The sequence below is a fragment of the Leptidea sinapis genome, chromosome 22 (genome assembly GCF_905404315.1).
Source record: "Leptidea sinapis chromosome 22, ilLepSina1.1, whole genome shotgun sequence".
NCBI classification, from domain to species: Eukaryota; Metazoa; Arthropoda; class Insecta; order Lepidoptera; family Pieridae; genus Leptidea; species Leptidea sinapis.
This window is the reverse complement of record NC_066286.1, coordinates 141,854-154,182: the sequence shown is the minus strand read 5'-3', so window position 1 is coordinate 154,182 and position 12,329 is coordinate 141,854. Positions and strand designations below refer to the sequence as shown.

Below are 12,329 nucleotides of genomic sequence, written 5' to 3'. Positions count from 1 at the left end.
AAAACATATTAGAAATAGCTTACTCAACAAAGCTTTTAAAAATATAATATATTTAGCTTCTGTTTATTATACGTACTTCTTCCTTTCCTATCTTAACCAGATACGAAGGTGTGTCAGGCATCATGGTGAAGAGCAGAAGATGAGCCAGAGGTACTGAGAGGCATATCCATGTTATAGTCCTGAATGGCAGAGTATCTCCAATTATGTACAGGAACAAGTTGCCAGTAGTATGTGATATCACAATCTAAAATATCACAAAACGTTACTAATGAATATTATTACGTATTTTTTTTATTATAATAAGGGACGAGACGAGCAGGATGGTAATTGATACGTCCTACCCATTACAATGCAGTGCCGCTCAGGATTCTTGAAAAACCAAAAAATTTTGAGCGGCACTACAATTGCGCTCGTCACCTTGAGGCATCTTCAGTCTTATTTGCCTAGTAATTTCACTAGCTACTGCATCCTTCAGACCGATACATAGTAATGTTTACACATTACTGCTTCACGGAGTTCAGAGGCGCCGTTGTAGTACCCATAATCCAGCCGGCTTCGAGCCCCCCTCTGGTGGGATGTAGTCGTAGCTATTAGCATAATCTTACCTAAAATTGGCTATTTGAGATTGCAATACTGATAGTATAATATAATTGGTGTGTTGTCTTAACTATTCTATAGTCGAAGTAAAATGAACATTATTCAATAAGGCTTAAACTAAACGGTTGTGAATTCTCACTACAAATATTTCTTTTAAATTACTGAATTTACCATATGTATGTAAGAAGTTGAGCTCGTGACAAGAACATAAAAGAACTTGTAAGAAGACGGCCACTGTTTTCAATCAAATAGGCATATTTTATAATGCACTTACCAGTGGGAGGCTCCTTTAAGATAACAACTTAAACATAATAATAATATACATGACTGTTTTTAACGTTAAAATACCAGTGGCTCCTTTGCATGGGATGACGGCTAGGTCATGGGTAACACAACGGCACCTATTTCAGCCGAGAAGCAATAATGCGTAACTGTGTTTCGGTCTGATGGGCGCCGTAGCTAGTGAAATTACTGGACAAATGAGTCTTGACATCTTATGTCTCAAGGTGACGAGCACTAGAATTTTTGGGTTTTTCAATCATCCTTAGCGGCAATGCATTGTAATGGGCAGGTCGTATCAATTATCATGAACATCCTGCTCGTCTCGTCCCTGATTTTCATTAAAAAAATCATTTTATATATATGTTGTATTTAGACTTCTGATATTTGATAATTTCTATATTGACTAATATAATAAGATAATTTAATTATTTTATTTTACTTTTATAAGTCTCACTTAACTTACCCAGCATCCTAAGCTCCCACGAATATTACCATCAGCGATTTCTTTTATGTAAATAGGACATATGACATAGCTTCCCGCCATAATGACACCAACTAAGGCTCTCGCTGTCACAAGAGCCCAAGTCTCTACGGAAAACAGAAGGAGGATCCAACTAATCTGAAAAATATTCATTAAAAATGTAATTTTAATTCAAACAAAACCAGTGACGTAGCTTGCCTTGGCGGGGCTCCGAATAAATCCCTTATGTATTATTGAATTAAACAAATCTTTACCCTTAATAATCTATAAAGGATATAAAGATTTCACAATAAAGAAAAAAAATGTTTACATGCAATTCAAATTAAATATGCTCCTTGCCTTTTTTTCTGCAAGCAACAAAAGTTTTTATTATTTTTTCATATAATAATATTAATTTTTAATATAATATGGCCCGGGAACCCCGAATAATTGATACGGTAGAGACGGCGGTAGCCAATAATCAATAAGGTAACAGATGTGTGTCATGTCCAAGTTACTTGTTGTTTGAGTTGGAGTCAGTTGGTGCTGGGGCTGCTGCTTCGACTGTCGAAGACAGGAAACGTTGTCAATAATATTTATGTATAATAATAATTTTTATGTATATTTGTAATACTGAGATAAAAAGTTCACCTCCTCCTTTAAATTAGTTTTATTCATTAATGTAGAACGCATTTTCTTAGGGACGAGACCCCGCATAGTAATTATCATTCAAATCGTTAGACCTGAATGCATGAATAAGTAATTAAATATACATTTCTATGGTCGAAAAGTCTCTTCGAGATCGAATCAGAAATGAGGAGACCCGTAATACAACCAAAGTCACCGACTTGTGCACAGTTGACAAGGCACATAGCTCGACGGACAGATAGGTTTGGGACGTTGGGGCAGCAAAGTACTCGAGTGACGACCACCAGCTACTGGAAGACGAAGTGGACCCCCACAAGATGGACCGACGATCTGATCAAGGTTGGATGAGGGCAGCGCATTACCGATCGTTGTGTAGATCTTTCGGGGAAGACTTTGTCAAGCAGTGGACTTCTTTCGGCTGAAATTATGATAATAATAAGTAATTTATTGCTTGTCTTAAATATAGGATTTAGACGAGCTTTGTTGAAAAACTTACCACCATTGATAATGACATCATCAGTAGTGTGTACTTCCGCCCAATTTTATCAGCCACGACTGCCAAAAGCCATGCAACTGGAATGCTGACTAAGTAGGACACAGCTGCAATCCATGATATCTAAAGAGTTTATCATGGTAAGGAATCATAAAGTAGTTTTCTACTATCGTGCGCAAAGTTCGATTTTGCGTATGCATTTGCGTTCGCAAAGTACCACTTTCCCACACGTTGACAAGAGCGTGCGGGAATGTATGAAAATAATTATAGTGGTCGAACGTTGCGCAACTTTATAGGAAAAATAGTATACGATATTCGTGCGCTCGTAGGTCATCCTGCACTCACTTCGCTCGTGCGGGAACGACCTACTTTGCGCACTTGTATCCTAATGCACTATTGTATCGTAATGTTATTAATATTATTTGTGACTAAGCAGTAATTGCCTGACATGATATTATGTACATTATTTAGAAGAAAAATTTAAAAAAAAAGGAATACCTCAATGTCTGTTAGTGGCACGGATCTCGTTGAGTTTTCGGACTGTAGCAAAAGTGTCATTGGTGACATCCATCCTACGGCAGACCCGTACGCAAACACTGGGAGGTTAACTAGAAAAAGGACATATGTGAGACCAAACCGACATAGCCCAAATTATTGCGAAACTGAAGTGCCATTGGGCAGGACACATAGTGCGACGGATAGATGGCCGCTGGGGCAGAAAAGTCCTCGAATGGCCACCACGTACCAGAAGACGCAGTGGTGGTATGCCTCCCACAAGATGGACCAACAATCTGGTTAAGATCGTTGGAATACGTTGAATGAGGGCGGCGCAGGAACGATCGTCGTGGAGATCTTTGTCCAGCAGTGGACGTCTTCCGTCTGATGATGATATTGGCAGATAAACTGTTTTATAATGTAGCCTTTTAAATAACATCTTGACTGTTGCTTCTCAATATATTCTTGATAATGTAATGTATGTTCATACTTCATAGGCACATAAGTGAATTTGCCAGAAACTGTCATAACCATAATGTTAACACCAGGAACAGACATAAACTGATGATGCCTACTACTCGGCTAAGTCGAGTTAGTAAGTCTTTTGTGGGGCGATGTATATGCTTTTACATCAAGATCCCAGAAAATGTTCAAAACAAACATTATTACGTTATTCAAAAGAATTGTTAAAAACCGTTTGTGTGTTTAAGGTTACTATAACATAAATGACTTTCTTAATGATACCACAGATTGGGAATGGAGCGACCGCCCTCAGGCTATTAAATAATAAGTTTAATTCTACAATATTACTTTGTAAATGTTACTTTAATTGTAAAACATATTTTTGATGAAAAAAAAAAGCCCGCTGAGTTTGTTGCGCCCATTCTTCTCAGGCCTGAGGCATTCATTTTGGAATGGGTGGTAGTTTTTTTGACTTTCAATAAGTGATTTCACATCCTATTTTGAATAAAAATATTTGAATTTGAATTTGAAATTTGAATCGTACGGGCAGCTCACTGCGTGGCTTTCTAACTGAGCTTAGCGTCAGAGTGAGACTTTTTAAAGGATTAATACGCGTGTAATCAGTAAACTTGAAAACGTGATCTGAAAAGGTTACGTAATGTTGGGTTACCTAAAATAATAATAATAAAAATAACTTAACGCAAAAGTAATGTAAAAACCCAGTTACAATTACATGCGTCTTAATCCTTCAAAACGTATTTTATTTAAACTAGATGTTGTCATATTGTATTTATAGATTAAAACATATGATGTAAAACTGAAATAATTTTCCGGTTATTACAATATATCGCGTTCTAATATTGTTAGTGTAAATTATAAAATAGTCTCTTATTTATAACATTAATGTAAATGGTACAATACATAACGTTTAGTATTCAAGTGAAGGTTCTTGGACCTAAATGAATAAAGGGATTTTGGATTTGATTTATTGATAGCAAGGGGGATCATGGGTTGTGGTAATAAATAATAATAAATGTAAATCAAATTTAAATCAAATCACCATCGAATTCAAATAGACAATATGTTCTTGTTATATTACCTCCAGTTTATTAAATCTAATTATTTAAATAATTAAAAAGCATCCTAAAATGTACTTTATTCGAAAATAAACTATTTTAACTTAGTGTATAAATCAATATTATATTATCATTCTTATATCAAATTAGATGCTTTAAATGTATGTATGATACGGTATGATCACTGCGGTTGTGCGGGTAAATGTTTTTTTTTTTTCGAAAATTTTCTATTTTTTATAATTATTATCCTTAAATAGAAGTTTGGTCTCCGCTACGCTCCAACTAGATACCGCAGGAGTAGTCGCAAAGTGCGGCAAATAATCCTACGCCCAAATGGGCGAACTCCAGCAAATCTCGAACAATGTTTGAATAGAATGAACAGTTGTGATAATCTATGAGCTGGAGATATTATTTTTACCAGTGGGAGGCTCCTTTGCACAGGATGCCGGCTAGATTATGTGTACCACAACGGCGCCTATTTCTACTGTGAAGCAGTAATGTGTAAGCATTACTGTGTTTCGGTCTGAAGGGTGCCATAGCTAGTGAAATTACTGGGCAAATGAGACTCAACATCTTACGATTCAAGGAGACGAGCACAATTGCAGTGCCACTCAGAATTTTTGGGGTTTTCAAGAATCCTGAGCGGCACTGCATTGTAATGGGCAGGGCGTATAAATTACCTTCAGCTGAACGGCCTGCTCGTCTCGTCCCTTATTATCATAAAAAAAGAGATATATAATTGTAATATAAACTGACTACTCACAATTTATATAAAAAGTATGTGACAACCAAAATCTCAAACCCTCTAGGTATGTACATTCTATTCCATGTGTGTAAATTAAAACTTGCAATTTATTTACCTGCTAGAACATCAATAATTTATTTTTTATTTTCGTCGTTAATAAAACACTTGTCAAATTATTTCATTTATGTATAATTAATTATAAATAGATACATTGTTCTTCATGCCTAATATAAATTTACAGTCTCAGTCTCAAAAACAGAAACAAAGAGGCACCTTCAATGTATTAAATTCCTCTGGATGGAAACTGGAAACCCTGTGCAGAGCCAACCAGTGATTACCGTCTGCTATGTAATTTTATTTAATGTTAATAATGAATGCAATAGATCTACGACTGACATCTAAACAATGTTATAATATCTGACTTTAAAGCATACCTATCTGTTAATAAGAACTTTATAAAATTAAATAGTACTCGTAATAGATAAAGCTAATAGTTATAAATAAATATTCATAATTAAATATATTATAACAAACAATAACTGTCAAACGTATACACGGTTACATTTGCTGCAACTATTTAATGTGATAAAAATTTAAAATCCGTGTCTTTTACACTATAAAAAGTGTTAATTTACTAAAACTAAGTGTGTAGAGCATAGTCAAGAATTAAAATCAGTGCTTTATCTCCGTTATAGCTGAAGAAACACAGAATTTCTTCCTCCAGTTCTGATAATTTAGAAATTAAGTTGGAGGTAAGTGATATAAAATTGAAGTCAATGACAAATGACATATTCTGAATAGTTTCACAGCTGCCATCGTGATTTACGCATCGGAATGTTTGACGTCAATGACAAATGACATATTCTGAATAGTTTGACGGCTTCCATCTTGACTTCGACATCGGAAGTATTGCCATATTAAATAATAAAATTTACCCAATTTATTTTAAGGAGATTTATTCAATTTTTTTTTTGAGATTATATTACCAAAGCAAAATTAATACAACATGGGTTTACAGTGTGAGGCGTGCAGCAATAGTATAAATGTTACTCAAAAACGTATAAAATGCACTACATGCGCACATTTTTGCCATTATGTATGTGTTAACTTTGATGACACTTCCTCGTTGTCACGTAACCAGTGGAAATGCCCATCATGCCTGATAAAACAGCGAAAAGTGGGAGATAATAGCAATATGCCAGTCCGTAGCCCCAAACCTCAGGGGTCTATTACTCAGCCATCTACCAACGTGTGTAATCCATCTCAAATATCTAATTAATTGCCTCATTTGGAAGAGTTGTTAGACAAAAAATTAAAAACTATTAAGGAAGAGATAGTGGCGGAAATAAAGAGTTCTCTTTTGAAACACATAAAGGATGAAGTAAAAGCTATCTCATCACAGTTTAATTTAATTCAAGAATCATATCAGGTCCTTCAAAATGAACACCATGACTGATGTTGTGAAATTGCAAGCTGATATTGATGGAAACGACAATCAGATATCGGAACTACGTCATTCAATTAATAAGCAGCAGCAATGGTGCCGGCAATTAAATATTAAAATTGTTGGTTTACCGGAAGCGGCAAATGAAAACCCCAAGACTCTTATGGTTATATATCCACCAGGAAATCGCCAAACATGCTGGTTTACAACTGTCTTTTGATGAAATAGAATTTGCACACCGAGTTCAGCCTTTTAAATGTACGCCCAAACACCCAAAAGCACTTGTAACTACTAAAATATATTATTTAACTATAATTTTGAAATAGTTTCAAAATTATAGTTAAATATATTTTAGTTAGTTTATAACAGTAAGTACCGGTAACAAATGATTAATGCGCTAATATTATTTTATCAGAATGTTCGTGGGCTACGTACAAAAACAACCGATCTTAAACTTAACATTTTGTGTAATGACTATAACATTATCATTGCTACGGAAACCTGGCTTACAGGTGGTTTTCATAATGGAGAATTATGTGATGGCCGTTATGACGTTTTTAAGTGCGATCTTGATTTTAGTGCAACTGCAAAGAAAACTGGCAGTGGTGTCATGATTTGTTGTAAAAGAAATCTACTTGCTCAACAGAAATCGGAATGGTCATATATTGGCCTAGAATCACTTTGGATTACCATACCGAGTAGTACACTAGGATCCCGGAATCACCGTCAGTTTCATGTCGGTGTTATTTATATGCCACCTGATAAAAATTAGGCCACAAATCTTATGAAATTCATAGCAGCACTCTCTAATTATTTAGTTAACAATCAAAACGATAATGTACTTTTATGTGGGGACTTCAATCTACCTCACGTGAAATGGTCTCAACAGGAGGTAAGTCAATTAAAAAAAGGTTCAATAGGTCTTCAAAATGCAGCCATAGAATTTTTGGATGTATACAGCATAGCAGGGCTGGAGCAATACAACTTTCTGGCTAATACAGCACATAATACTCTTGACGTAATATTTTGCAATTTCCAAATTGATATACTGAGAGCTAAGCAGTCACTCGTTCCAGAAGATAATTATCAACCGTCCTTAGAAATTGACACAACTGATTTTAATATTAAATTTTTGAAAAATAAATCTTTCTCTCGCTTTAATTGTCATAGATCAAACTTTATTGAAATAAATGAAGGCTTTTCCAAAATAAACTGGTATAACACTCTATTAGGCGACAACATCAACGACATACTTGATATATTCTTAAGCAGATCATTCAGCTCTCTTTACACCTAGAATTACAAATAAGTCATAAAAAAAATTTCCATGCTGGTATAGTAGTTAGCACTTATACACGTAGTAAAAGATAAACTAAAACTTTACAAAAAATGGGAAAAATATAAAAATCCGCTAGATTTAGATGAATTTTGCGTAGTTCGTTCAAGACAAAAACTTACAAAAAAAATATTATGAATTGTATATCGATCGTATGCAATAATATATTATCAATAAAGATCTTACCCGTTTATGGTCATACGGTAAATCCCTAAGAACGGGTAATATAGGTCATCCTAACACTATGTCATACAACGGAATTTTAGAGAATCCCGCAGATTCCTATGATGATAATGAACTTCCATCGGGTTGCCTAAACAACGAACTTATAAAATATCAGTAAATGTACATGAAATAAAACGCATTTTGTAATCACTCAACGTAAATAAGGGCGCTGTCAGTGATGGGATACCTCCAGTGTTTCTTAAAATTTGTGCCGATACTTTAGCTTTACCCTTTCAATTATATTGACCGTGTCTGTTAATCGTTACGCAGAGTTCCCTGCAAAATAGAAAGAGGCCCTCATTGTGCCAATATATAAAACTGGACAACGAAACCAGATCGTTAACTACAGGCCTATATCAATTCTTAACTCGATGGCAAAAATTTTCGAGATTGTAATACAGAAACGTATTACACCTCTCGTACATAAATTTATACCACCAGAACAACATGGTTTCATGAAGAGGCACTCAACTGTTACAAACTTGTCTGTGCTTGTTAATTACACTGTCGATAAAATGAATAAAGGAAAACAGGTGGATATTATCTATACGGATTTTGAAAAGGCTTCTGACCGCGTGGATTACATTATTCTGCAAAAAAAAATATATGCGCTTGGTATAAGAGGTGATTTACATAAATGGATTTGCTCCTACATAATAAATAGAAGACAGGCTGTAGTTCTGGGCGGTGCCAAAAGTGATTTTATATATGCTTTATTTGGAGTTCCACAGGGATCTATTTTAGGACCACTGCTGTATAACGCATACTTATTTGACATATTTACCTGTTTTAAACACGCACGTTTCTTGATATGCAGATGATTAAAAAAAATTACTATGCCATTGATTCAACTGCAGACTGTCATCTCATACAAAAAGATTTGAATAATCTGGCGGTATATTACACCAAGAATCGCATATGTATAAATGGCAGCATATGGCAAAAAATAACATTCACGAGACAAAAATGTCCGGTTAAATTTACGTACAAGACAGGTGACTCCTTAATAAAATAAGTAAAGTCAGTTCGCGATCTGGGTGTTACACGGGACTCAAAATTAACTAGGACTGAACACATTGAAATTATAACTTATGGAGCTCTAACGACTAAACGACTCGGATTTATCAAACGTACATGTAGACCTTTTACAAATATAACATGCATGAAAACTCTGTACTCAACATACGTAAAGAGTATCCATGATTATGCATCATGTATTTGGTCAACTCACTATGCAGTACATAATATAAACAAAATTGAGTCTATACAGAAGAAGTTTGTTAGATTCTTGTGCTTCAAGGATTACTCTCATTTCGACGCCTATGACGATGTCTGTGTACGCTTTAGAAAGGAGCCTCTGTTTATACGGCGGAAAAAAAGCGATACTGTTACTCAATATGTTATGGAATAACCTTATAGACTGTTCGGAATTATTATATCCAAGCGTACCGGACTACAGAACCCGTCGCATTGCCTTGTTTCACTTCCCCCAAGTATCTACAAATTATGCTGAGAACAGTATTTTAAAACGTATAACATACTTATTTAATACCGAGTAAGCAGGTACTGACATTTATGCGACGTCTAAGAAACGCTTTTTACACGAAATCTCAATACTTAAAACACACGAAAATAATATTGTATAACATAAACACGAAAACACTCAATCACCCACACCCTCACTCACCTACACTATATATTATATACACACACACACCTTATATAATATTATTATTAACGTATGTAATAATACTATCATAAAATAACAGATGTATACCTATTAAAGTTTTGTAACTATTATTCTTAATCCTAAATTGGCATATTTGTAAGGCTATTGTAATTGTATATAAAGTAAAATATTGTATAAGTAAATAAATAAATAAAGTTATATTAATTTTGAGTTGATAATTTTCTCGGTTTCATCATAGCTTAATTGTAAAAGCCACTCTCGTACTATAGATTTTAGTTTGTAAGAAGAGAGGTCCGCAATTTTTATTTTATTATTTACTTGCTTATATATTGAAGGTCCTAGATAGCTAGCATGATCTCAACACATGACAAGATTGAACTTCGGAACACATTAAATATTTTTGAATCTACGAGAGGGTGGTATAGCCAAAATTTTCTTTAAGGCAACCGGGCTTTTTGTGCTGTTTGATTATTAAGCAGTGTAAAAATAATTGTCGAACGGTAAGGATTTTAGTTTCTTTGTTTAGCATATGAGAAGGGTACATGAATGGATTATATGCTATTATAGCATGCGTTGAGCTCTTTCTTATCTTATTAAGTGGTCCTCTTCTTTCTTTTCTTATTAAGTGGGTTTTATTTGCTCCTCCCCAGGATATTACACAATACCTCAAAAGAGAACCGACCAAGGCATTGTAAATACCGTTTTGTAACTGTTGAAATAAATATTGAAACGCGTGTCATTGTAACTTTATTTTTATATAAGATGTTTGCGTTAAAGTTACATTTTAATTATTATTTTAGTTAACCCGACCGCGGCATTTCAAGCCCTTTCCTGATGTCGTTTTCAGAGGGACTGCAGATGAAATGAGTCAAGATAGTCTTTTTAATCCTTTAAAAAGTGTTTAATTTTAATGTGTAATACTCGCGTAAATCAAACAAAATTATATTTTAATTGTTTAATGTTCGTTAGTGCATGCGCACTTCGGTTGTGCCACGAATTTATTTGTGCCCTTAGTTCTCTTGCCGTTTTTAAATCCATTTTATTAAAAATAGTAAGTGCATATTTGAATGAATGAATGATTTATTTATTAAAAAAAATGCAGGTACATTTTACCAGTGTAACTGTTGTTTGAATATGACATTAAATTTAATTAAATAAAGAAAAAGGATATGATTAACAAATTAAGTTATACTACGGACTAGTAAAAAAAATAAGGACTCCGTGTCATCACAGCGTAGCACCAAGACAAGCCGATTAACGTGTAAATACATAGCCCCACGCACACACTTACACTACTACAGGCCTATAGGCGGCCATTATGAGAATTGTCATCGTCTGTGACAGATCAGTTTGCGTCTCAATAAAATATTTTAAAAATGCCGTCGTGCGTTGTGAAGAAGCGTAAAAACGGCACTATATAAGTATTTGTGGCGATATATGATTATTTAAGGGAGAAAAAATTGTGTAACTAGTATCCCCCGTAACCGGACACACACTAGCATAACGGTTCTTCACTTGCTTTCACTTCACGGCGCGGAGTCCTTCTTTTTTTACTCATCCGTGAGTGAGTTAGACATAACTTTACACAAACAAAGCATTAAATAAAATAAAAATATTTAAAGTGCAAAACCAATGATTGTCAATAACTTAAAATAACCTTAACCTTTAGGTGGTCCTTAATTTAAGATAAGATTATCACAAAAAAAAACAGAAATATTATAATACCATTGATTGATGATTATAATAATAAATAATAAACAAAAAACTTACTTAGAAAACAACATATTATTTGAGTTATTTTGCTTCCTTCTTCAAACACCAAGAAATACTTGTCTTTAATCATCCTATCATCAGAAGGTATATATACTCTATACTATACAGCTGGCTCAACTTACAAAATAACTGAAGATGTTATCTTATTTTAAATTATTTATAGTAACATCAATGTAAACAAGCTTGTAAAGAAAAGCTTCTTGTCAATAGAGCATCGCATTGGTATTAAAGTATTAGTTATATAGATATCTTAGATAATTTTTATAGAGTATATTATCTAGATAGAGTCTCTTGCTGTTAGACAATCGATAAAAATAGGCCAGGAATATAAGTTTAGTGTGCGTGACAAGCTACGTCTTACACACGCGACTTGTTTCGTTAGTGTGTGTGAATTGCTCAAAATGGAAGTTAGTTCTAAACATTTTTTTTTCGATTTTAGACGTATAAATGACCTAGGAAATATCATGAAACACAGTCACCTAAACGCTTATCTAACACGAACTAACAATAATGTGCTACCAGATGATAAAATTTATCTGAGAAACTCCTTAATGACTTGCAAACAATAACATGCATTCATATTTAATCAGTTGATTTAACACA

General features: G+C 34.1%; 1 protein-coding gene across 1 annotated transcript in view; it reads right to left on the bottom strand.

The window, feature by feature from the left end:
* The window catches only part of LOC126970927 (facilitated trehalose transporter Tret1-like), a 33,024-nt gene extending 21,179 nt beyond the window's left edge, over nt 1-11,845 (bottom strand). The window contains exons 1-5 of the mRNA XM_050817059.1: nt 11,724-11,845; nt 2,979-3,088; nt 2,484-2,603; nt 1,343-1,498; nt 77-244 (exon numbers count right to left, since the gene is read on the bottom strand). Of these exons, the coding sequence (XP_050673016.1) occupies nt 77-244; nt 1,343-1,498; nt 2,484-2,603; nt 2,979-3,088; nt 11,724-11,796 (627 nt within the window). The 5' untranslated portion in view covers nt 11,797-11,845. The remainder of the gene's footprint in view (nt 1-76; nt 245-1,342; nt 1,499-2,483; nt 2,604-2,978; nt 3,089-11,723) is intronic.
* Nucleotides 11,846-12,329: the final 484 nt, after the last annotated feature.